This window comes from Urtica dioica, chromosome 12, assembly GCF_054948205.1.
Source record: "Urtica dioica subsp. dioica isolate 48M chromosome 12, U.dioica_male_clone48M_v1_H2, whole genome shotgun sequence".
NCBI classification, from domain to species: Eukaryota; Viridiplantae; Streptophyta; class Magnoliopsida; order Rosales; family Urticaceae; genus Urtica; species Urtica dioica.
Genome location: NC_142767.1, coordinates 18,819,581 through 18,846,932, shown reverse-complemented (window position 1 = coordinate 18,846,932; position 27,352 = coordinate 18,819,581). Strand labels below are relative to the sequence as shown.

At 35.9% G+C, this 27,352-nt stretch overlaps 3 protein-coding genes, 1 long non-coding RNA gene and 1 pseudogene across 5 annotated transcripts; all 5 read right to left on the bottom strand.

The window, feature by feature from the left end:
• Nucleotides 1–1,965: 1,965 nt before the first annotated feature.
• Nucleotides 1,966–3,920, bottom strand: LOC149379920 (aspartic proteinase nepenthesin-1-like). The gene is made up of 2 exons (XM_089604077.1): nucleotides 3,280–3,920; nucleotides 1,966–2,861 (listed from the first exon to the last, which is right to left on the bottom strand). Exons 1-2 carry the CDS (start codon nucleotides 3,698–3,700, stop codon nucleotides 1,966–1,968), a joined length of 1,317 nt encoding a protein of 438 aa, XP_089460203.1. The 5' UTR covers nucleotides 3,701–3,920.
• Nucleotides 3,921–6,595: 2,675 nt separating this feature from the next.
• LOC149379919 (aspartic proteinase nepenthesin-1-like) lies at nucleotides 6,596–9,042 on the bottom strand. The gene is made up of 3 exons (XM_089604543.1): nucleotides 8,327–9,042; nucleotides 7,476–7,868; nucleotides 6,596–7,352 (listed from the first exon to the last, which is right to left on the bottom strand). The coding sequence occupies exons 1-3, from the start codon at nucleotides 8,757–8,759 to the stop codon at nucleotides 6,829–6,831; spliced, it is 1,350 nt and encodes a 449-aa protein (XP_089460669.1). The 5' UTR covers nucleotides 8,760–9,042; the 3' UTR covers nucleotides 6,596–6,828.
• A 2,088-nt stretch (nucleotides 9,043–11,130) lies between these two features.
• Nucleotides 11,131–13,384, bottom strand: LOC149379918 (terpene synthase 10-like; annotated as a pseudogene). The gene is made up of 5 exons (XR_016294247.1): nucleotides 13,378–13,384; nucleotides 12,624–13,016; nucleotides 11,703–11,924; nucleotides 11,499–11,625; nucleotides 11,131–11,411 (listed from the first exon to the last, which is right to left on the bottom strand). The product of XR_016294247.1 is annotated as a terpene synthase 10-like (transcript).
• A 332-nt stretch (nucleotides 13,385–13,716) lies between these two features.
• On the bottom strand, nucleotides 13,717–23,012 carry LOC149379917 (terpene synthase 10-like). The gene is made up of 7 exons (XM_089602742.1): nucleotides 22,716–23,012; nucleotides 22,371–22,638; nucleotides 17,027–17,414; nucleotides 14,873–15,094; nucleotides 14,671–14,797; nucleotides 14,335–14,583; nucleotides 13,717–14,224 (listed from the first exon to the last, which is right to left on the bottom strand). Exons 1-7 carry the CDS (start codon nucleotides 22,959–22,961, stop codon nucleotides 13,913–13,915), a joined length of 1,812 nt encoding a protein of 603 aa, XP_089458868.1. The 5' UTR covers nucleotides 22,962–23,012; the 3' UTR covers nucleotides 13,717–13,912.
• A 1,369-nt stretch (nucleotides 23,013–24,381) lies between these two features.
• On the bottom strand, nucleotides 24,382–26,261 carry LOC149379916 (uncharacterized). The gene is made up of 3 exons (XR_016294139.1): nucleotides 26,076–26,261; nucleotides 25,576–25,685; nucleotides 24,382–24,641 (listed from the first exon to the last, which is right to left on the bottom strand). It is a non-coding gene; the product is annotated as an uncharacterized LOC149379916 (long non-coding RNA).
• Between the last annotated feature and the right edge of the window lie 1,091 nt (nucleotides 26,262–27,352).

Below are 27,352 nucleotides of genomic sequence, written 5' to 3'. Positions count from 1 at the left end.
ACTTTTTTTTTTTCATTTTTTTTTTCATTAAAACTTCAAAAATCCATATCTATATTATACGAACTCGAAATTGAGTGATTTCAAATCCTACAGATTCGTGGCGCCGAGATCTTTAAAAATAGATCTATTGCGTTTGATAAAAAAAAATCATGTTTACTGCATCATGTTTATGTTTCCATTTATTTCTAATGATTTCCGAAAATTTTCAGTTATTTTCATGTCTAAGGCAGTAACGTGATTTTTCTACATCTATGGAAGTAAACATGATTTTTCATCAAACACAATGGATCTATTTTTGAAGATCTCGGCGTCATGAATCCGTAGGATTTGGAATCATTCAATTTCGAGTTCATATGAGATAGATATGGTTTTTTAAAGTTTTTATGAAAAAAATTGTTGGAAAAAAAGTAGGAGAGAGAAAGTGACGAATTTGTTAATAAATAAGGGCAAATCTGACTTTTTTTTTGCTTATCAGTCCGTTTGCCTATATTCCTAAAGTTTGATAAATATGGGCTAAAACAAAAAAAAACAGGTTTGCTTTTGGCCATATTTCTAGAACACCCTTTTTTTATTAGTAGCTAATGTGGTTAAATTTCAATTACATTATTTGCTCATTTTTTTAGAAATACATTACGTCCGATAAGAAGAAAAATAATTCATATCAAATTCAATCATTTAATACTTGGATAGATTTTTCCTAATTATTTATTAATAGGAAATTAGGAATATACGACATAAAATCATTAAACCCGAGGGAGGGGACGTGGGTGGGTCCCACTGTTGAGAGAGAGAGAGAGAGAAGAAGAAGAAGAAGAAGAAGAAGATAAATACACAAAATGAGTAATCATACTTTTGTAATACTGACGTTAGATTTTTGTCCAAAATTATTGTGAATGTTATACTTGTGGTATAATCTAAAAAAAAAAACCATACTAAAATCACTACAACAAACAAACAGACACATTTTCATAAAACAGAAAACCAAACAAATAAATCTAGCGTTATAACAAATAAACTAGGCACAATCTTCGCTATAATTTTAAGAAACCAGCGTTAAGATCATAAATAAACCTAATGTTTTGTTGATGCGCAGCCCCTAGGAGTGAAAACCCTTTAGCAGGACGAATTCTCTAGTGAGGATATGAGGTGACGAATGGTACTCCCCTCGGGCGGAGCTGACCAACACCGACGTCCGTCTCCCAGAAGGGGAGCATCGAATTTTTATAAGAAACGTAGCCTTTATGTGTTTTAAAGAGAAAACGTTTTGTTAAAACCTAGGTAGATTATGCAAAGCCTCTTATTATGTTACCACACACTAACAAATATATCTAAGCAGTGCAAACCAGCGCATTAAAAATTATGGATATGTAAGCTTGGACAGCCAGATAGAATTATGCTTCAGTTATGTTTACGGAACACAAATTTTTATAATAGTTTTTTTTTTTAAATATTAAAGTACGCTTTAGATTTTTTTTTTTTATTATGTGAAAAGTGTCTGAACAAATCAGTACGGAGTGTTTGGTTCTAGTATAGCGATAATTTTGGTTTAGCGGGAGTGTTCCCGTCCGGTGTAAACAATTTTAGCTAAATAGTCAAAATTTATGTAAAATTAGGGAAAGAACTAAAATGTAAAATAACCATGTTTCAAAATTTTTTTACCTTATAATTAAGTTTTTTTGAAAGTGACAAATAACTTATAATTATAATCATCATCAAATTTAATTCTAGTGTCAATTTTTTTTTATAACGTAACTTTGGATACTTTACTGAAAATTTGAAATTTTGACGATTTTGCTAATCAATTAGCTTCAAGGAACTATTTTATATAATTTATATTTTTTACTTGTACATCTGAAAAAAATATATAATTTATCATAAGTTTTAATAACATAAAGAATGAATATATGCAAGTTAACCATCCCATACCATTCTTATATTGAACCACGATTATAAAAAATTAACTAGCTAGGCACAATCTTCGTTGTAAAACTTAAGCAAACCACCGTTAAGATCATAAATAAACCTAATGTTTTGCTGATGCGCAGCCCCTAGGAGCGAGAACCCTTTAGCAGGAAACAAAGCGACACAAAAAGTATTTCCATCGAATACATTCACAAACTTGCCCTCAACCACAAGATCAGCCCCTTCGAAATGGTATGTCATCGTCGCGAACTTGTCGAACCCATCGGAAAACTCGTAGCAAAGCTCAAGCCCGCCGAGAGCACTCATCCTTTTGAGGCCGGCCTTCTTCGAGTCGTAGTACCTTCGAAAGGCCGAGAGAACTCGCTTGTAAGGGTTTGCCCCGGTTTCGGAGAGGATGGTGAGACCCGTCCCCGAGTCGATGATGAACCCCGCTTCTCCCTTGTTCGGCTTGGACTCGAAAGTCCCGGGCGCAAACCCTAGCTTCTCGTCTCCGACACTAATGTCGAACAAGTTTAGGTTGTACCATCCGCCGGGGACGAATGGGGTGGCGAGTACTTTGACATCGCTGCGCCCTCTGGGCGGGGACGGGACGGCGTCCCCGAACGTGAGGGCACTTGTTCTCGGGTCCCGCGAGTGGTCTCGGGAGTGGACGGGGGCGAGGCAGTACGAGAAGCTTCCGTGGCCCAACTGGGACGCGAACGACACGGCTTGTTTTCCGAGGCCCATGAGGCCGGAGATAGGGCTGTCTTCGATGGAATAGAAGTTTTTGGAGTTGTTGGAGCAGCCGAAGATCACGTTCTCGAAGGCCTTGGCGGTGGTGTCGGGTGCGAATCGGATGGTCTCGAAGGCTGCGACGCCTTTCGTGGGACCCAAGTCGGGGCCGTCGCCGGCGTAGCCCACGGCGTATACGCACTCGTCGTTGACACACTGGAACGGTGCTTCATGAGGACCTTTGTAATAATAAAAAAAATTAATTAATTAAATAGTTAATTAATTATTACACATTTACATCCTCTAATGATAAATAAATGTCCCAACGGTGGTGGTGCCACCGTAGCCCAAGATGTTGTCATTACATCTTTTTTAGACAACAAAAAAAACTTAATTTTTTTTATTAATTAATTACACATTTATATCCCCTAATAATAATGATAATAGTAATAAATGACCCCAAATTTATACGGAAGATGTTTTCATCATTATTTTTTTGTAGACAATAAAGAAAAAAAAACATTTTACGTATCCCATAATATACGAATATAATTAAGAGATCTCTATAATTAATATATTCATTGCACATTTGAAGAGAGAGAGAGAGAGAGAGAGAGAGAGAGAGAGAGAGAGAGAGAGAGTCACCTTTGCAGAGTGGGTGAGAACATGGAAGCTTCCGAAAAGTGGAGGAATTCCCGGGAGCGTAGAAGGGAATGGTTTGTCTGTAACAAGGGTTACAAGGCTTGCACTGAGTCCATGTTAGGCTACTTCCGGTGTCGATCAGGAGATTCACGGCCACCGGTGGACTTCCGAGCAGAGTCTCCGCCACGTAGAAGTAGTCTCTCTCCTTCAACGCAACCGGTCCTTCTTCTTCGGCCGAGCTAGCCCTAGCTTTAGCGGCTCTCACCATTCTCTCCACTCTCTGCGCTCGGGTCAGATTTTGAGAAGAGTCTCTCATTATCATTTTCAGGGGAAGGGAAATCCCGCCGGGACTAGTACTGGAAGTAGTTGAACGGAAGAAGAGAAAGGTGAGTAATAGCAGTGCTAAGTTATAACCTCGAGACATTTTTGCCTTTCTTTCTTTCTTTCTTTTAGGGTTTGAGGATTTGTGAGCATTGCTTGGCTAGTGGATTTCAGTTTGTAGACTATCTTACGGTGCTAATCATGGAGATCTGTTTGAGTATAATCTTTTTAATGGCTACTTAGGATATTACATAATATGAAAATGAATTATTACTTTATTACCGTATATTATATACTTAAAATAAAATATTCTAGAGTTTTGAATTAAACCACGGATGTTTAAGGTATATTTAATGAATGATATGATTCGGGAATACGCATCTTATGAAACTAAATATTTTGTGTCCTAATAACAAGATAAGTATTTTCTTTAATTTTTTTTTAAAGGAAAAAGGGTCTCGTTAAACCTCTCGGCCCCTAGAAAGTTAGTATTGTACATGTTGAAAGAAAATCGCTCATTCATATAAAATAATAGGTTTAGTCTGTGGGAGGATATAGCCTGGTTTATACTTTATACCATTGAAAGAGAACCGACAGACCCTCCTTTTCTACACATGCATTTACGTTTAAATGAATCTTAGTAAAATACAATATTTGTTTTTGCTGATATAATAAATGCAATATGAACTATACTATATATCGTTAATAGCATAGATAATCGTTGGCAAAAAATAAATATTCCTCTGTCAGATAATTGCCACATAACATCCTTCTAGATTCTGTGACTGTTTAGAGACTAAAGCTCGGTTTCCGTTTGAAACCCGAAAAATTAGAGCAAAGGTAAAAATTGGAAAGAAAATACAAAATATAAAAAGAATGCATGAGAAAATCAAAATCCTTTGTTATGTTTGAAAGTGATAAAAAAATACGTTTACTCAAAAAAAAAAAAAAAAAGTGATAAAAAAATAAACTCTCTCTTATTTTTCTCAATCAAACAAAACTAGAAAAAGTAGGGAATTCTCGTTTTTTTCTCTCGCATTTTTCTAAGTTTTAAACGGACCCTAGGAGAATAACATATAAACAAAATTGGGGAACAATCAGAGAATTCTCTCTACATTGAAACTCTGAATACAAAGTCGTATATCCAACAATCAGCTCTATATGATTCATAACCAGCTATATTGAAATAAACCAAAATATAGGATAGGCCATATGGAATTACAAACATTGAATAATAAATAATGCTACATCTATTATTTCCCTTTAAATTAGGAGTTTTTGGAGCAGCCAAAGATTACGTTCTCGAAGGCCTTGGCGGTGTCGGGTGCGAATCGGAAGGTCTCGAAGTCCGCAACGCCTTTCTTTCGTGGGACCCAAGTCGGGACCATTGCCTTGTATTTGCTATTAAGAGATTGGATAGATTTATAGCTCCAAATGGTTTGCATGTAGTTCGCGGATCTTCTTATGCCATTACCATAACTATTTTCCTCGTGATTTCATCAAAAGGTTTGATAACACATTTCATTGTTGGCCTTAAACCGGATTTACTTTCTCCAGCTGATGTATGTTTTGGATTTTGTATTTGAGTGAAATTGAATGGAGAGCAAACTGAGGGATAAAGATGTAGTGGTGCCATCAACTTTTATCTATTTGCTAGATTTGGTATTGCTTGAATTTTGATATGGCTTTGCTAAGATGATATCAGTAGGGATGACAACGAGTACGAGTAAAGTCGGATACATCTATTCCGTTACCCGTACCCGTTATAATTTTTTATCCGTTACTCGGACTTGTTTACCCGAATTTTGAGACGGGCCGGGTAACGGGGATACCCGCCGGATAAGCGGGTTAAAAATATTGGACCCGTTACTCGTTTATCCGGTTTAAAAAGGGTAGCGGATCGGGTAGACCCGCTTACCCGTTTATAAAATAAAAATCCATCAATAAAATAATAAAATTTAGGTGAAAAATATCAAAGTGCTACTACAATATAAAGAACATTAAAATTCAAAATAAATAAATAAAAAAATATAAAAGAAGTCTTCATTGCAAATTGATCATCTTCATTGTAAATTTAGTCATCTTCATTGCAACATATAAAAATTTATTATCTTTTTAAATATTTAAAAGTTAACAGGTCGGATCCCGGATAACCGGGTACGGAATGACTATTCCGTTATCCTTACCCGGACCCGTTAAAACCTTAACGGGTATTACCCATTTACCCAAAAAGAACGAGTATTACCCGACCCGAATAAATCGGGTAATGGGCCGGAACGCGGATAACGGGTCAAATTGTCTTTCCTAAATATCAACCATATATTTATAGTAATTTCGTTACAAGAATAGCAATTTCGAAAACAATAATTAAAATTACCAATAACATAGACTGTATAGTATGAGTCCCATCAATATTTTAAAGGTGCGTTCAAGACAATATCAATGTTTGGCACATGTATGGAAGTTTATTGAATGTCAATTTTTGTATTTTTTTTTTCAATTAATTGAATGTGTACATTTTTCATATCCACAACATTGTGTGTGATAAAGATGGCAATCATATCCATGTATGAATTGTGTATGGCATTGGAAGAGTGATGATTCACTTTCGGTGGTGACGCATGGAAGAAAATATTGAGCACCACCAAGAGATGAGTGGCACTCGCTTTTCGCCGGAATGAGACTTTATTGGAGAAAACTCGCTTTAATTAATAATACCCACAAACACTTACGACGGCATCAATTATTGTAGTGAGAATTAGATGTAGCATTTTATAAAATTAGTCGCAAGAATAATAGAGTATTTTACCAATTGGATAAGTCTCTTTCGTCAGTTTTTATTTATTTTAAATAAATTACACAATACAAACGAAAACTAAGGCTGAATACTTTAGGGGTATTTTGGCCGTTTTAACATAATATTATTATTAAAGTTGATGAACCTTTATTAAATGGGATATATATTGAGTCCATGTACAATAATTAATGGGACCTACTATTGCAACCATGTGCAAAAGAAAAATTAATGAAAAGAAGCGGCAAGCTCAGATAACAATGTATATGTGTCAGCCTACTAATGAAAATCATTTTTGAACCAAGTAAAGGTAAAATTACACACTAATAATGTCACTACAACAACCAAGTAGGCAATTTGAAGATGGTACACCCACGCTCGAAAACCAAACTAAACGCCATACACAAATAAACCTAGCGTTATATATAACAAATAAACTAGGCACAATCTTCGCTATAAAATTTAAGCAAACCAGCGTTAAGATCGTAAATAAACCTAATGTTTTGCTGATGTGCCGCCCCTAGGAGCGAAAACCCTTTAGCGGGATACAATGCCACACAAAAAGTATTCCCATCAAATACATTCACAAACTTGCCCTCAACCACGAGATCAGCCCCTTCGAAATGGTAAGTCATCGTCGCAAACTCGTCGAACTCGTCGGAAAACTCGTAGCAAAGCTCAAGCCCACCGATCGCGGTCGTCTTCTTGATTCCGGCCTTCTTCGAGCCGTAGTACCTTCGAAAGGCCGAGAGAACTCGCTTGTAAGGGTTCGCCCCGGTTTCGGCGAGGATGGTGAACCCCGTCCCAGAGTCGATGATGAACCCTTCTTCTCCCTTGTCCGGTCTAGACTCGAAAGTCCCGGACTCAAACCCTAGCTTCTTGTCTCCGACGCTGATGTCGACAAGGTTTAGGTTGTACCCACCGCCGGGAACGAATGGGGTCGCGAACACTTTTGTGACATCTAGAGTGGAGAAAACCGGATTAGTTTTTATTTTAAATAAAATGGTTGGCTAGCTAACCGCCGTTAATCATAAAATAAACGACCGCTCGGTCAATTTAATAATTAACCGGACAAAATACTCACCTTTAGTGACATCGCTTTTTGTCGGGCACGGGACGGCGTCCCCGAACGTGAGGGCACTTGTTCTCGGGTCCCGCGAGTGGTCTCGGGAGTGGACGGGGGCGAGGCAGTACGAGAAGCGTCCGTGGCCCAACTGGGACGCGAACGACACGGCTTGTTTTCCGAGGCCCATGAGGCCGGAGATAGGGCTGTCTTCGATGGAATAGAAGTTTTTGGAGTTGTTGGAGCAGCCGAAGATCACGTTCTCGAAGGCCTTGGCGGTGGTGTCGGATGCGAATCGGATGGTCTCGAAGGCTGCGACGCCTTTCGTGGGACCCAAGTCGGGGCCGTCGCCGGCGTAGCCCTCGGCGTATACGCACTCGTGGTTGACACACTTGAATGGTGCTTTATGAGGACCTTTGTAATAATAGAAAGTTAGTTAATTAAGTTGATTAATTATTACACATTTATGTATCCTCTAATAATAAATAAATGTCCCAACGGCCAACGGTGGTGGTGCCACCGTAGCCCAAGATGTTCTCATTACAAATTCTTTTAGACAACAAAAAAAAAACTTAAATATTTTTCTTTATTAATTAATTAACTACACATTTATATCCCCTATAATAATAATGATAATAGTAATAAATGACCCCAAATTTATACACAAGAAGTTTTCATTAATTTTTTTTTTGTAGACAACAAAGAAAAAAAAAACATTTTACGTATCCCATAATATAGGAATATAAGTAATATATTCATTACATTTTAATAAGTTAAAAACAATAAGGCCATAGTGACGACAAAAAAAGTGACGGAAAAAATAGAATCAACGGTGCACATTTGAAGAGAGAGAGAGAGAGAGAGAGAGTCACCTTTGCAGAGTGGGTGAGAGCATGGAAGCTTCCGAAAAGTGGAGGAATTTCCGGGAGCATAGAAGGGAACGGTTTGTCTGTAACAAGGGTTACAAGGCTTGCACTGAGTCCATGTTAGGCTACTTCCGGTGTCGATCAGGAGATTCACGGCCACCGGTGGACTTCCGACCAAAGTCTCCGCCACGTAGAAGTAGTCTCTCTCCTTCAACGCAACCGGTCCTTCTTCTTCGGCCGAGCTAGCCCTAGCTTTAGCAGATCTCACCATTCTCTCCACTCTCTGCGCTCGGGTCAGATTTTGAGAAGAGTCTCTCATCATCATTTTCAGGGGAAGGGAAAGCCCGCCAGGACTAGTACTAAAAGTAGCTGAATGGATCAAGAAGAAAAAGGTGAATAGCAGCATAACGAAAGTGGCTAGGTGATAATGTCGAGACATTTTTGCCTTTCTTACTTTTTTTTTTTTTTTTTTTTTTTTTTTGGGTTTGAGGAAGAAGTAAATTTGGTTAAATCTTCGCTAACGTGTCAAACTCCATTTCGCCAAAATGGACTATTTTCTCGTTCAGACTGAAAGTAGTACTTTGGTAAGACTAATTGGTTTCCAGCTAACAACGACTACAAGTGTCGTTTCCGTGATAAAGCCAAACTTCGGAGGGTATTCTGGGAACAAAGTTGTAAAGACGCATATAGCCTTGGAGAGAGCCAAGCACCAGCTTCACTGCCTTCACAGTTCACATATCACATTTAAAGCTGGCCATATGGAACCCGGGAAATGGGATCCCCTGGTCCCGTCCCATATTTTGCGGGAAATGGGACTCCCGGGACCGTAAAAAATGGTACCGGGAAATCCCGGAACCATTTTCCACGGTACCGGGAATTCCCGGTACCATATTTCGCGGTTCCGGGATTCCCATATTTCCCATATTTATTTTATTTTATTTTATTTTAATCATAAATACATTTAAAATAAATAAAAATTCATATATTTTCCATTCAAAAAATACAATATAAAAAATACGGTACTAAACGGTGCTAAACGGGGATCCCGGTTCCTTCCCATTTCCCGGATGGTTCCGGGACAAAAGTCCCAGTACCATATTTTATAATATGGGTTTTTCCCATTTCCCACATGGTACCAATAATACGGGAAACGGGGTCCCGCGGGATCTTCACATTATAACTCCCGAGAAAAATAAATAAAAGTATCACCATTATTACTGAGTCAAGTGCTGTGCAGTTGTGAGAAAAAAAAAAAAAAAGTGCTCTGCAGTTTTGGTAAAAAATAAAAAAATGATGGTTTTTAAATTACTAGTTTATAACTTTATATCACGGACAAACCATATTAATTTTGTATTTGAAATTTTTAGGACAATCCGATTTACATGTGCATCTTAAAAAAATAAATATATGCAATTCGAACCCTTTATAATCTCGCTTCATATATATGCGCAAATTCATTTATGTTCCCACACGTTTTTCCAAATTTAAAGTGACCTTACTTATATTTATAACAAAATATTTGTATTGTTTAAATTATAAATAGCTTATTTGGATTTCAATTATTAGGAAACTTATTAATTCATTAAGATATATTTCCCCTACCATATATTATATTCTTAAAAAAAAAAATCTAGAGTTTTGCATAACTCCATGAATGTTTAAGGTATATTTAGTATTTACTAGAATGGATATGTTATCTAAAACATACTTTGTCTTTAACAAACAAGCTAGTACTGAAAGCAAGTTTTTATTCATAAACTAATAGGTTTAGCTAGTGTGTGAGAGAGGATAAAGCTTCTATGATTGTCATAGAACAAAAATGGAAATAAAGATCTCAGTATTATCAGCCTTAATAAATGCTAGGCAGACCTTCCTTTTATACACATGCATTTACGATAAAATAAATTATAATAAATAGATATCGGGTTTCATTGATAGGTGTCATGTGCCAAGCAATTATTCATTCGTATAATGGGGAACATAACTAAATGGCACGAGTACGAGAAAAAGGAATTATTCCTAATTCGAGGATAATCCTCACGTCACTTTCCTTCTAGAATCAATATTAATGCTTCCAAAAGCATGAAGCAACACAAATAGGTTAAATTAATGAAAAATTGTCTAATTTATCACCAATTTCATAACATTTTCTCACTTTCTACTAAAATGCTAATTTTTCTCAAAATGTCACTTCTATGTCATCTTATAGTGAATGGCAAACATAAATGTCAACATTGTTGACATAGATGGTGGCATTTTGGGAAAAATTAGCATTTTGGTGGAAAGTGGGAAAATGTTATGAAATTGGTGGCAAATTAAGTAATTTCTCTAAATTAATTTCGTTTCGTCGAACAACAATTTCAACGATCTAGATAAGCAACATCTAGTACAAAGTACAAACATAAATATGCTCGTAAAAGGCAATTAATATTAATTTTCGAATTTGAGTTAATGGGTCGAATGTAGTTTCGATAGGGTTGATTAGTAATAACATGATGACCTGATCTTTTGTTTCCCGGTCCGGAGCACCAAATCCGTCACCATATTAGTACATACATTGAGCCATCCTTGCAAGGTTCATCGCGATTTTAATAAATCTCCGTGACACATTCGTAGTCTTATTGTCTTCTAGCCTAATATTATTAATACGCTTCCACATCTTATAAATCAACTCTTTAATGTGTTTTCGAGCTTCGTTTTCGGAGACACGAACTTCATTCATGTAACATTGTATCGACTTGAGGGTATCGCCTCTTTTCAATTCATCAATTCCAAAATTTAATAAAATTAAAAAGTGAATTAAATTAAAACTAGAAAATGTGGGGATTAAAGCGCTTAACTGATGAAGTTCCTAGATCGTTCGCCAAGCGTAAAATGGTCGATGAGTAACGTATTATCTCCGAATAATTTTCCAAGAAATCTAAGGCCTCTTTTTCCGTTGGATGTGCGACAAAAGAATAAGCATGAACTAGCACCACTGGTGCTGCTATTGAAACCCAAGCGTTCTCTCAACGTACTCTTCTAAAGTTGGTGTGTATTTGCTATGATACCACTTTGCTTCCATTAAATATGATTTACACAAATCTTTCCACTTCAACATATTGAAAAGGATTCAATTAGGCTTGTCAATATTAATGAGAAATTGGTTGAGCTAAAAATAATCCAAATTATTACATACCGATTTCTTGAGGGTGTCAATGGTCTGAAGACTTTGTTCTTTGGATATCTTGTTGATCAAACTATGCAAAGCTTGGAACCATGTCTTCATGTATTTTGGTAGCTGATCCAAGGCATTCATGTCCCATCTGAGAATCATATGATAAATATTGAAGCTGATATACTCATATTTATTGATAACATTGGTTTAGGGTAAAAAGCTAACCTCTCAATGACGTTCGTAGAGAGCTCAAGTTCATTTAAGGTACCGTACACATCATATATATCATCAATTATTGTAATCAATGTATTTATTTCTGTTGCCACTCTTCTAGAATACCCAAATTGTGGCTCATATTCAACTCCCACAGTCCATAAAAAATTCTCCACCAACCTATCTCTAGCAAAATCCAATTTTCCTTCTCCAAGCCCACTCTGCTCCCACCACCTTAATTAATGCAAGAAAAAAAATATTTCAAATTAAGTCATTTGCGAAAATAATTCTAAAAAATGACTTATTTATACTTGTGACTCTGGACTTTACATGATTCGGCAGATTAGTCCTTATCTTTGCCATAAATAATCCATAAACTTTGCAAGCTTGACACAAAGTAACCTATATGTTGTCTTATTTTTCTAAGGTAAAATAATCCGTTCAAATCATCACTAAAACAAACTTTAAACGGAAATTAATTAGAATATAGACTTTCAACTTTTTAGTAACTCTAATCCTATTCAGCGTATAAAAAAAATATGAACAGAAATCTACAACGTAAAGCCTTTTACATTTAACAACGTGCTCAATTGAAAAAGAATAATGTTTACTTATCAAATTAAGTTACATAAAAAGAGGCACAATTGTTCAAATAAAAACTAATTGTGCAAGTTATACCTGAGATTATACAGTAATAAGAAAGAATAGAAATGTTTGACATTATAATTTATATATATATATATATATATATATATATATATATATATATATATATATATCTTAATAAAACTAGATACAAGGACTTATATTCGTCAACGCCAACAACCCTTTATGTCACATAAGTAGGACTCACCAACATTTAAAAAGTGACAGCGCAGTAATGAAAATAATTTCTTAACCAAGTAAACGTGCCAAAAAAAAAAAAAAACTTACATGTATACGAGCTTGAGGTCTTCTTGGTAGCTTGATTGTACAATGTTGAAATCCAATTTAGCAAGCTCAAGAAAGAGAGGAATGAAGTTTGGTGTCTTTTCATAGACATCGAGATGAACCATCTGGCCTCAAACCTTGGAACTCTCCAATGCAATGGAAGTTCCAAGGCATGCCTCACCAATTCATACACATAATTGACATCTCCATTTCTTCCGTCTTTGGTGGCGTGTCCCTCTAAATATTTGGCACTGAACTCCATTGCCTCTTCTAAAACACTCTCACCTTCTACTAAATGAAATGAGGCTTCATATAGTGATAGCATAGCAATAATATCATCACCCTTGAAATTCCCTTGAAATGCATGTTTGGACTCTTGGGTATTAAGACATTTGTCTAATGAATTACGTCTTATTAAAAAACAAGGTGTAAAAAGCTAACCTCAAAGACATTTATAAAGAGCTCGAGCTCAGTGCATTTAATTTTGTTGCCATTCTTCTGGAATACGCATACATACATGCATATATATATATATATATATATATATATTTATAAGAAATTCTAATTAACCAATGTTATCTCTAGCAGCAAACTTATTTATTTCTCCTTCTAACAAATAAATTTTCTTACAAATACCCCTCCTAATTTATCAGCTCCATTTCTCTCCCAAACTCTCACAGTAGCTCTTAATTTCTCTATTAATTATTGTTACCTTCAATTAGGTTTAAGGTTTCTGATTATGACACCGCCAGACAACACTCCATCTCCGTGATCTCATGAAACAAGTTTTGCGGGAAATTAAACACAGCGGACAAAGCCAGAAAGTTGGTGTGTAACGATTTTAGATTTGAAAACAAGTTTATGTGTCCATACAACCTCGAGTGAGAGAATAGGTATTAAGGAAAACTTGTAGATAAGATAATAATTACATTAGCAATCCTTATTTAATTGCGAGTATATTTTAGTCGTTCTTGCCTTACAATACATGGAGCAAGATTAGAAATAAAAAAAAATCAAGAATGTTGTATAATATTAGAATACATAATCATTTTAAGTATTTTATTCAAGTATATCATTTCTATTAGCATACTCTTATTCTCTGTTATTTTGGAGTTTTTTACATTTAAGGAGACGGCTTCCAATTTGGTACAGTTTTAGCTCTTAATTAACATGAAGCAACACAAATAGGAAAAGTTATTGTGGCTGAATTACAATTTTAACGATCTTGACAAGCAACAACTAGTACAAATATATAAGCTCTTGAAAGCCAATACTGATTTTGAAATTCGAGTTTATGGGTCAAATGTAATTTCGATAGGGTTGATTAGTAACATGATGACACGATCCTTTGTTTCGCCGTCCGGAATTCCATGTCCATCGCCATGTTGGTACATACATTGTGCCATTCTTGCAAGATTGATTGCTATGTTAATAAACCTTTGTGACGAATTCGGAGACTTATCTTCGAGCCTAAACTTATTAATAAGCTTCCACGTCTTATAAATTAGCTCTTTTATGTGTTTGCGAGCTTCCTCTTCAGAGACTCCAACTTCACTCATGTAGCATTGTATTGATGTGGGGCTATCGCCTCTCTTCAACTCATCCTAAAACTCCAAAATGTAAGATAATTGAATGTATATAACTTGTCTAAATAATAATAATAATAAAAAAAACTAAAAAATAAAACATGTAGGCTAGGATTAGAGAGCTCAACTGATGAAGTTCCTAGATCGTTTGTGAAGCGAAAAATGGTTGCTGAATAACGGATTATTTCATGATATTCTTCCAAAAACTCCAAAGCCTCCTTTCTAAATGGATGTGTAACAAACAAATATGCATGTACGAGTATCACTGGTGCTGATACTGAAACCCAAGCGTTCTCAATATACTCTTCCGAAGTTGGTGTGTATTTGCTACTATACCACTTTGCTTCCATTAAAAATGATTTACACAAATCTTTCCACTTCAACATATTGAAAAGGATTCAATTAGGCTTGTCAATATTAATGAGAAATTGGTTGAGCTAAAAATAATCCAAATTATTACATACCGATTTCTTGAGGGTGTCAATGGTCTGAAGACTTTGTTCTTTGGATATCTTGTCGATCAAACTATGCAAAGCTTGGAACCATGTCTTCATGTATTTTGGTAGCTGATCCAAGGCATTCATCTCCCATCTGAGAATCATATGATAAATATTGAAGCTGATACTCATATTTATTGATAACATTGGTTTAGGGTAAAAAGCTAACCTCTCAATGACGTTCGTAGAGAGCTCAAGTTCATTGAAGGTACCGTACACATCATATATATCATCAATTATTGTAATCAATGTATTTACTTCTGTTGCTACTCTTCTAGAATACCCAAATTGTGGCTCATATTCAACTCCCACAGTCCATAAAAAATTCTCCACCAACCTATCTCTAGCAAAATCCAATTCTCCTTCTCCAAGCCCACTCTTTTCCCACCACCTTAATGCAGGGAAAAAAATTATATTTCGAATTAAGTAATTTGTGCAAATAATCCGTAAAATAAATTATTTATAATTGTGACCCTGAACTTTACATGTTTTGGCAGATTAGTCTTTATCATAAATAAAATAATCCATAAACTTTTAAATCTTGACACAAGTGACCTATGTTGTCTTATTTTTTAGGAGAAATGATGACAATAATACGTACTCAAGATCAAAATACTATTTATATATTCAAAAACAAAAATTTTAACGGTAAAGTATCTACGTGTAATTAAATTTGAAACTTTGAGTATTTTTGTCCAAGAAATAAAAGAATGAGTATATAAATAGTGTTTTGTCTAATAAACATTGAGTATTTTTATCATCATTTCCCCTATTTTTTAAGTAAAATGATGAGTTCAAATCACAGTAAGTTTTTTTTAAATAAAAAAAAAAACATCAGTAAAACAAATTTTAAACGAAATTTAATAAGTATATAGACTTCCAACTTTTTACTAACTCTAATCCTAAAGAGATGATAAAAAAATATTAGCCTATTATAACTACGACGCAAAGCATTTGAATATTAAAACAACGTGCTCGATTGAAAAAGACTAATGTTTTTACTTGTCATATTAAGTTACATAAAAAAAAAGGTACAATTGTTCAAATAAAGACATTGTGCAAGTTACACTTGAGATTAGCAATCAAAAGAAAAAGAAACGTTTGACATTATATTTTATATATATGTATAATATATACCTATGAAGTATAAGTATGGATGAAGATTTACTGTTCATAAGAACCATCCAATCAAATTGCATTTCATTGTTTGAGTGATTAGATAAGCCACGTGACCTCTATAACTTTTTTTAAAAAAAAATATATATTACTACACAAAGGATTATAATATGCACATATCTGATAACAAAATATAATATAACATACAGTGACGGAGCCAAAAAAGTTCATCAAGAGAGGTTAATTTGAAAAAAAAAGTTTCAGAGGGGGGTTAGATTGTAAAAATTTGGCCAAAAGTATAAATTTTCAAAGAAAATGTAATTTTTTTAAAAAATATGTAAAAAATACAAAAAAAAAATTTTTGAGGGGGGGGTTTAAGCTCCTGCTGGACCCATACTGGCTCCGTCACTCCGTGATAACATATACCTATGAAGTATAAGTATTGATGAAGATTTACTGTTCATAAGAACCACCCAATCAAATTGCATTTCATTGATTGAGTGATTAGATAAGCCACGTGACCTCTATAACTTTTTAAAAAAAATATATATATTACTACACAAAGGATTATAATATGCATATAGTAACATATCTGATAACAAAATATAATATAACATATAAATAAAATATGTTGTGTGGGCTCCATATATTATTATTTATTTGACTTCTTTTATATATATGCTTGAATTGTTTTTTCATTTAAATTGTATCTACGCTGCCAAGTTATAATCTTTTGGAGCATGAGTATAGAAATCATATTCATATATTTTTATTATAATTATAACATATAACATATAAATAAAATATGTTGTGTGGGCTCCATATACATTATTATTTATTTTACTTCTTTTATATATATGCTTGAATTGTTTTCTTCATTTAAACTGTATCTACGCTGCCAAGTTATAATTTTTTGGAGCATGAGTATAGAAATCATATTCATATAATTTTATTATAATTATTAAGTTATCTAACGCAAAGCCTTGCGTGGGTTATATATATATATATATATATATATATATATATATATATATATATATATATATATATATATATATAATGAAAGCTTAACAAAACTAGATAGGAGGACTTATAGCCAACAACGCGCTGTGCTCTCACATAGGTAGGAGACTCGTCCTTTAAAAATTGTCAGACCACTAATGAAAATAATTTTTGAACCAAGTAAAGGTGCCAAAAAAAAACTTACATGTGTACGTGCTTGAGATCTTCTTGGTGGCTTGATTGCACAATGTTGAAATCCAATTTAGCAAGCTCAAGAAAGAGAGGAATGAAGTTTGGTGTCTTTTCATAAACATCGATGAACCATCTCGTCTCCAACCTTGGAACTCTCCAATGCAATGGAAGCTCCAAGGCATGCCTCACCAATTCATACACATAATCACCATCTCCATTTCTTATGTGCTTGATGGCATATCCCTCTAAATGTTTGGCACTGAACTCCACTGCCTCTTCTAAAACACTCTCACCTTCTACTAAATGGAATGAAGCTTCATATAGTGATAACATAGCAATAATATCATCACCCATGTGTGCCTTGAAATGCCCTTCCTCGTCCTTAAACTCATTGAAAACCTCTGCATTGATTGTTGAAACTGTATAGTTTAGCCAGCTTTCATACTCCATGGTTTGCAAATTTTGATATATGAAACTCTGAATTTATCGAATTTGTATAAAATTACGATGTGTTAACTCAGTTTTTAACAATAAAATTACTATAACTAAACTACGATATTTTATAAAAACATTTCCGAACAGTGGACGAATAAATAATATGTTTTAAAATATTATGATTTATTATGCTCTTTAGAAAATAAACACATTGTTATTACGATATTGATGGCTTATGACAAATTTAGACGACATATCTCTCAAAATATTTCGCAAATTGTTGATGCATCTTTCTTGCTTTCCCACTGCAATCAAAATGTCATTAGAAATGACATGGTTCGATCTTTTGGGAAATTATCGATTTTTATAGAGATCCGCACCTAATATCTTATACGTGCTTTGCTTGGAGACCTTAAAGATAAATACAGCTTGTCAAACCACTAAAAAAAGAGATCTCCGACCCTTAGTGTATCTTCTTTACGCGTTGTTTGTTTATGAGCTTAAGGGTCCGAGAGTCAAAAACAATTCTGAGTGTGTGTGCATTCGTCTTTGTCTTTTCACTTGACACCAATTGGTTTTAAGATGGAATTCAACAGTTCCACTAATTGTTGTGGCAACTAGTTGAAAAACTGATTATTTATACACGATTAAATAAACAAACAATCAAACAAGCAATCACAAGCAGAAAACAATAAATGACACATATATTTGGTAACACTATTTGGTGAATGTATTTCGGTAAATACATTCAACCCACTCCGATTCTTTTACCCATTAACATCTTAGAAGATTTCAAAAAGCTTTTATCCCTTAGTTTTCGACTTTTCGGAAATATATTAGCCGATGAATTAATTAGTAGTTGTTGTTCTTGTTTCTTTAGTACCGTTAGTGGTTCCTATACATGTCATGTTTCTTGTATTATTTACCAGTAGTATTCAAGCTCTACTCAGGGGGATTGATACGTCCGGTAGTGAAAAACTCCACTAATTCTCAATCAAATGTACAAGGACTTATGTTTGCAGACTTTCTCTCAAACACCTAACTTCTTTGATTCTCCTACAGATTGCAATCTAAGCTCGCCTTAGATCATAGAAACCTTATCTATTCTACGCAATCTTGTTCCAAAGATTGACAACACGTCAATGCAAAACATGCACTCAGAAACTCTGCACAAAAGCACATCAATATCAAGCAATCTTGAAGTAGTTATCGATGAAGATCTCCAAAGCAGAGAGACTGACTTAAGAATAAGGTTACGTGAATTGACTAAAATATCTTCCTAATTTCACCATATCTTCCTAGTTATCGATGAAGATCTCACAAACCTAATTTCAACCTTCTGAGAGTTTTATTAGGTTTTCACCGTATCTTCCACGAATCTGTATTCTTGGAAATCAAATATCCGAGAATATCTATCCATGAATAACTTAACTAAAAACAAAATATTTGCGCGGGAGGACATGTGACTTTAAGTAACCCATGTCTTGAACAATTTGTTGCAGCTTGTCTTGAACAATTTTACTATTATTTTGCCAAACTTAAAATCATACCACAGAGGATCCAACAAGACCGACATGTACTATTGATTACTTATTGATTATTAAATTTCTTTTTCACATGGCGGCATCCCTCATGACATAGGTAACATTGTTTCTTTATTATATGAATATTGTTTATTTATTCATCACTTATATATATTATTATATATATTATGTGCGCTTTGTCACATATATTCACTACTAGAAATATGACATTTAGCGACGGAAGTATTAGCGACGACTAAATCGTCGCTAATTTTTCGTCGCTAATCAACCTTTTAGCGACGATAATTCCGTCGCTAATTATTTGGTGCCAAAACTTCTAAAGTTTGGCGGCAAAGATAATTAGCGACGAATTTATCGTCGCTAAATGTGTATATTCGTCGCTAAGTTCGCGGGGAAACAATTAGCGACGATTAAATCGTCGCTAATAGTTTGGAATTAATTTCGAAATTTAACGAAATTCAAAGAGGGAAAAATCCCCCCAAAATAATTTAAATGAAATGATTTAGCGACGATTTTATCGTCGCTAAATGTGTAAAAAAATCTATTAGCGACGAGGAAATCGTCGCTAAATGCCTGGTTAATGAACTGAAAATTTAAGTTGATTTAGCTACGAAATTTAAAGACATTTAGCGACGATTAAATCGTCGCTAAATGTCTTTAAACACCAGGTCGCGACCCAGACCCCTCATTCCCTCCCAAACCCTAAAATCTCTAAAATCTCTCTCTGGTTTCTCCTCCTCCGCCGTGCGCTTCCTCCGCCGTGTGCCGCCCCGACGCAGTCGACGCCGTATGCCTCCCCGGTAAGTCTCTCTCTCCTCACTTATCTCTCTCTCCTCACTATCTCTCTCCTGTCTGCAGCTCCGCCGCCGCTCCGCCGCCGACGCCGTCGCCCCTCCACCACCAACGCCGTCCTCGTCCTCGTCGTCCTCGTCCTCGTCCACCGTCCTCGTCTTCCTCGTCCTCGTCCACCGTCGTCGCGCGTCCACGTACGGTAAGTTTTTTTTTTTTTTTTTTTTTTTTTTTTTTTATAACTTTATATATAAAAATTGTTATATATAGTTATTTATATTATATAGTTAGTTATTAATTAGCATATAGTTATTTATATTAGGTAATTTAAATTATTTAAATTAAATTAGTTATAAAAAATGAAATTGTATGAATTAGTTATAAATATATATATATATATATATATAACTTTATTTATATATTAGTTATAAATGGTAATGAATTAATTAGTTATAAATTGTTAATTAACAGATTAGGTTTTAAAAATTGTGATATTATGCTTATTTGGGTGTTATAAATATTTATATATATATAAGTTATATTTTATATAATTACATAATTTAGTATATAGATATAAGTATTTACATAATTAGTTATATATATAATTAGTTATAATTATATATAATTATTTAGGATATAAGTATTTAGGATATAATTTATTATATAATTTAGTATTTAGGATTTAATTACGATATAATTTAGGATGTTTGATAATTTAAAATTGTAAATTAGGATTAGAGATTAATTATGTATATAAGTATAGTAGATTAGAGATTAATAAATTAGGAAATGTAATTTTGTTAATTACGATTAGAAAATTTAAAATTGTTTAAGTTTGTGTAGTTTATGTATGAATTAATGAATTAAAGGTAGTTTAACGAATTAGTTTAAAGGTAATTACTAACCGATTCTCTAAAGGTAACAAACTTAAATGAATGAATTAGTTTAACGAAAATTAGGTAGTTTATGTGAAATTAATTAATTGGTTATGGATTGAAATTGAAATTGGATTTAATTTTTGTTAGAAATGACTAAAAATGTGAAATTAATTAGTTGTTTATAGATTTAAAAATGATCGAACCACTGAGGTTGGATTTATTGTTAGTTTTAGGATGTTTCTATGAAGGTTTTAAAGTTAAAGGCTGATGCCGGGTTGTTAAGTTTATAGGGGAGGTTCTGCCGAAATTTCGGTAGGATCGTATTTTGTTTTGAATTTCAGATGGCTGCGGCTACATGAGCTGGAGGCAGTGGAGACGGGGATGACTTCTTAGCCCGTCTCCCGAATTATTGCCAGTCGGCGCCCGTACGTGATGGCGTCGAAGAAGAAGACGAGCATATTGAACCGGCCGTGCGTGGGCCGACGGTCGGGATTCGATCTGAGCGTGCACGGCGCCCCGGGGTGAAGGAAGTCGTCGTTTATAACGAGGAGTTTCAGTCGTTCTTGCAGCCAGAGCGCGAGATGGATCAGGATCTCGCGACGTTCGCGAACACGCTCGGGTTGGTCGTCCGAGACAAGATCTCGCCTACGGTCCCAAGGTGGACGAATGCGAACGTGGGGCCGGCGAAGGAGGCCGAGATCCGAGCAGCAATTCGAGACAAGTACGACATTCGAGTCGATGGTGATGCAACCGGGAAGAAGAAGGCGATTGTCGATGCGGCAATCATTCGAGACGCGAAGACTCGTCTTCGCGATTGGAGGCATACCTTGCGGTCATGGTTCGACATCAACTGCAAAAGCAGCGTACAGGTGGCGCGGTCGCTGAAACCGAGGACCGTTAAGCTCGACACCGAATGGGAGATGCTGATACAACGATATACGAGCGATGAATTTAAGGTAATCAAATCATTTATGTTAAATATGTGTTTACCCTTTTATTAAACGATTTGTTCTTTACGTGTACGGTTACTTATATTACAGGCCATTCAAGCGAAGAATAAGGCGAATCGCGCGAAGAAGAAGACGAAGACTCGACAGGGGACGATTGGGTTTTTGACCCACCGCATGAAGAACGTAAGTTTTATGTTTATATCGTCGACTTTTTCGCGCGTGAATTAGCGACGACTTTTTCGTTGCTAATTCCCTGTTTCAAAATGGAAAAAAACTTCTCGTCACGACATTTAGGGATGACATTATCGTCGCTAATATCGTCGGTAAATATTTAGTGACGATAAAATCGTCGCTAAATATATTTAGGCATGCATATTTAGCGACGATTATTATCGTCGCTAAAGAGATTTAGCGACGATTACGGGGTTTTTAGCGACGAAAAAAATCGTCGATAAATGTGGTATTTGTTGTAGTGATTACACATATTCTCCACACTACATTTAGACTAAATAAAACACTTATATTCATCACTTAATTATATTGACACCACATATATTATTAAAATAGATTGGTATTCAAAATTGATTTGACTTTTTTAATTATTGTGTTATCACATTAAAATTTTCAGATTTATAATACTTTATACTGACGAAATTTTTAATTAAATAATACTATTCATCATTTTCGTTTAAATATGCTTCAAAATATTTTTTTTTTATCTTGGAGTTTTCATTTAGGATATAATATATAGTTGCAAGTACCTTGATGTACGTTATATCCATGTTGTCGCAAAAGTCTGAATTTTAGAGCCGCCGAATATAGGTTGTCCTTCTTCCATGAATCGTCGGTCGAAAATTTCATGTGTATGCGTTTTAATATAAGCTTTATTTCATTATCAAAGTGATGAGATACTCCAAGCCTCTGCAACATATTAACTTGCTCAAGATGAGCCAAAGGACTTTGGACCTCATCAAGCATCACTCTCACCTCTTCCTTTAATTCATTTACTCGCATCGCATAAATCTCTCCCTGCAAATATAAATACCCATAAACCCCTTTTTCAAATATGTTATATCTAATAAATACATACATGAATATAACATTACCTTGTATTTGCTATTGAGAGATTTGATTGAGTCAGAGCTCCAAATGGTTTGCATGTAGTTCGCGGATCTTCTTATGCCATTATCATCACTACTTTTCTTGTGATTATAATCAGAAGATTTGGTTACACATTTTATTGTTGGCCTTACACTGGATTTAATTTTTCCAACTAATGTATGTTTTGGATTTTGTATTTGAGTGAAATTGAATGGAGAACAAACTGAGGGATAAAGATGTAGTGGTGCCATCGAACTTTTGTATTTTCTTTTCTAGAATTGGTATTGCTTGAATGGTGATATGGCGTTGCTAAGATCAGCCATATATATATATATATATATATATATATATATATATATATATATATAGTAAAATCGTAAAAAGAACAGCAATGTCGAAAACAATAATTAAAATTACATATAGCATAGACTGCATAGGAGGAGTCCCATAATAATGTGTCAAGACAATATCAGTGTTTGGCACATGTATGCAGCTTTATTAAATGACATTTTCTTCTTTCAATTAATTGAAGGACTAATTACAAAATTGCCCCTCAACTCTAATACCTTTAATGTGATAATTACTAAATTGAAGGATTAATTAAAGGGAAATGATTTTTGGCACAACTCACGAGTGGGAACGATCCACTCATGAGTTGACACGTGACCACCTTGGTGGCCACGTGTCAACTCATGAGTGGATCGTTCCCACTCGTGAGTTGTGCCAAATAGCATCACTCTTAATTAAATGTTACGGTGGAATGTTAAAGGTATTAGAGTTGAGGATTTGAGAGGATTGATCAAAGAGAACTCGGGCTACCTAATTGGGGATGGAGGTAATGTAAGTATAAGTGGAGATAAATGGGTCTTAGAGGGGAAGACTTTTCTCAACATCAGCGGGGCATCCATGGACATTCCTGTGAGCTCTTTGTTTCAGGAGGGGTCTCGCGCTTGGGATAGCAGGGTGATTTCTGAGACCTGTGGATTGGAGTGGCTGGAAAGAATTTTGGCGCTGAAGATTTTAGAAGACCCATGTCCGGATAAGCTGGTCTGGACGGCTGCAGACTCGGGGCGTTTCTCGGTCAAGTCGGCTTTACGCCAGATCCGAGGAGAGGGGACTGAAGATACGCCGAGTATCTGGAGGAGGATATGGAAGATCAAAATCCACGAACGCGGCAAGATGATTCTTTGGAGAGTTGCTAAGGAGTGTTTTAACCTGGCCCCGTTATTGGTTCGCCGGGGATTATCGGAGGATGAGTCGTGTAGAAGCTGTGGGAAAGAGAAAGAAACGGTGGCGCATATGTTTTTCACTTGCGACTGGGCTGAGCGGTTTTGGTTTCTAGAAGGTCTGGGTTTTCGCTGGAATTGGCCGGAAGATACGTCGGGAGAAAGGCTGGTAGAGGCGATTCTAGATGCTAACGAGGCGGCGAATTTTAGGAGTGGCCGCTCAGACGAACTGGTGGTGAGGGCGTGGCTTATTATGGAGGAGCTCTGGAGGAATCGAAACAGCAAAGTGTTCGACGATAGGCCTTTGGAGCTTGAGCGCTCCCTGATCAGAGTCAGAGGCGGTGTTCGTGATCACCTAGAGTTTTCGGTCTGGCCAGGAGACGGCGTATCACGACCCGCGAGCGACAGCTCGCCCACGAACCGCGACCGATCAACTCAAATCTGTACATAACTCATAATATAAACACATAAATTAAACATAATATCTCATAAGATTATATAATAAAATAGTTTGCGAAAATTCGGGGAAATTTTTCGCTTTTATAACTTAGAGTCTTATAGCGACTCCTATACAAATATGTTCCGGAACGTTTTATCAAAAGATACTAACCCCCGATTAAGAAACCCCATAGCCCATAGGTCAAGGCAATACGCGCTCGGTCTCGGTCTTCAATCTCGTTTCCCGCTTACGAGCTTTTCCCTTATCTACATTACCAAGGGTCATAAAACTATGAGTCAATTGACTCAATAAGTGGGAGTCTATCTATAAAGTAAAACGACTAATGCCATGTGACGTGCAAACAAATACATAAGAATACAGAATGCGGATGCATATGATCAAGAGCATGCCTAACGCGGGGCCTCGCTCTACGCTACCACTTGCCATTCCACAAGGTTATACAACATCCCCTGCTACAACCCTTGGAATGACAAGAAGCCAACCTTAGACTTCGAGCAGTAGTCATCAGTGGCTTTAGTGTTTTAAAACTGTCTGGGATCCACTAGTGGTACCATCTTCGTTTGGGCGCCGGCGCTACGTGCCGTCATGACACAACAAATGGGCTCGCCGGGGCGACCTTTCCCATTGCCAGAACGGGGTGCTCTCAGCAACTCCCGTGGAGTACTCAGCGCCATCAGGACCGTCTTAGTCCTCAACACGAGTCGGAACTCGTGGGTACCACCGACAACATTATTTATTATTTGGATACTCTAGCTTATAGAGTACACAACTAATTACAAACAGGAGAGCGTCTCGGGATAAATCCCGAAAGAATTATGGTTTCCCTTTCATGCTCGTTAAGTGTTTTAGATTGAAGACTCAGGACGTGACTCCCGGTACTTCTACCCTCGGCTCGAATCCGAGAGTCTAACATGCTCTCCTGTCACCTCAGATCTAGCCAAACTCTATGGTTAGCAGAGGGATCTAATTACAACAAAGCCGCAACGTGGCCGGTTCAAGTTAGCATTTAAACCTAACGGGCGTACCCGAACTAAGTTTTCAAGCAAGAGTGGCCGAAGCCTTAACTTTTAAGTTTATTCATTTTAGGGCTTTCACCTACTCTTGTTTACTAGCAAACAAATGCACAAACAAACAGGGTTATTCCCTTGGTAAGTAGTTGACTTAGGTCTCCTCACTTACCCGGAAAAGATCGTCTGAAAATTGGTTGACTTCCGGAGTTTCCTTGCTTTTCACGCTACCCGAGACTCTACACATCCTGGAGCGTTATCACGTTCTGAGGCGTCGAGAAACTAAAACCCAAAGTTGAAAACTCATTAGTCAATGATCCGAAAGGTAATGACAAGCTTAAGGTTCGTTATCGGGATTCACTGCGAATCGGTTCAGGGGTTCGAGAATTTAATTCACTTATTTCCCGACTTTTCAGAATGTAAACTTATTCAAGACTCGTACGAATTCGTACCAGAGAATGAGTACGAAATAAAATCCAAATCATTATTTAACGAGTCTTAAATAAATTAAATGAATAATCCGAAAATAGTACAAACCGAGAATTCTAAATGAATTAACCAAAAATTAAATTCTCGAACATCTCTTAATAAATAATTAATAATCATTGAGTACAAATCTCAAATCCAAAATTAAGACTCGAGTCTAACGCTATAAAGCGATAAACGACTCACGAGTGAGATCGAGCTTTAAAAATCTGTTCTGAATTCACTACTTTTCCGGCTTCAACGTGTTCAATTCCGCCGGCTCTCGCTCGATTCTCTCTGATCTGTAACTGAGCTGTGAAATAAAAACGAATATCGAGTCAATTTACAAATCCAAACTCCCGACTCGACTTAGAATCCGAAATCAAACCACTAATAACATCACTTGTCATAAAACCCAAACTTGTCATAAATTCTCAATAAAATTCAATTCCAAACCAATCACCAAATCAAACCGAGCAAACATATCAAATCTCAAATCCATTTTTCCAAATCAAGTTCTCAAATCAAACCAAACAAAAGAATGTTCACGGCCAAAAACACACACACACAGCCACAACAAGTCACACAGCCATAACAATCATACACGGCCAAGCATAAAACACGGTCAACTCAAGTCCTGAACCAAACCAAATCCGAAATCAATTGATAAATTCAAGCCTTAATCATCAAAACACAAGCTCAAAGAACAACGATCTTCAATCAATTCCTCGTAAAACTCACGGATTAAGAAAAGCCCCAAATCAATGAAACCTAATTTCGAGTTCTTCAATTTGGTCACGGATTTAATTAAATAATTAAATTGAGAATTTTCTCGTTTGTTCTCGATTAATTTAAATATATTTAAGGTTTCTCGGAAATAATTCTCGTCCTTGAGAATTTATTTTCTTAAATTAAATTCCGGAATATTTCCTGGGAAAATAATTATTATTCGAGACAAACTCGATAAATCCTTTATTTATTCCGAGAATTACTTTAAAATAATTTAAATTAACTCGATAAACTTATACGTCCACAATTCATTCAAGAACTTACTTGTAACACACAGAAGTTCATTTATTAAACGTAAATTTACAAATGGCGAGATTCAAAAGTTATCCTTTACACGGCGACTCTTCTCCGGAAACTCCAAGGCCTTGTGTGTGGACTAAGCCTGGTTCGGGAATTGTTAAGATTAATACTGATGGGTCTTACAGGTTGGGGAGAGCCTCCGTGGGATTGGTGGCAAGAGACAATGACGGAGCGGTAGTCTGGATGTGGCGGAGTTCAGTGGAGGCGACATCGGCGCATGAGGTGGAGCTTAAAGGGGTGCTTATGGCTCTTCTGGTCGCGAAGTTTAGAGGATGTGATCGGGTTTTGATAGAATGAGATAACCAATTGATTATGGATAGTCTCCGTCGGTCCAAAATTTGTCCCTTTTGGTTCTTATGTCCGATGTATCAGAACATTTTGAAGGAGGCTATGTC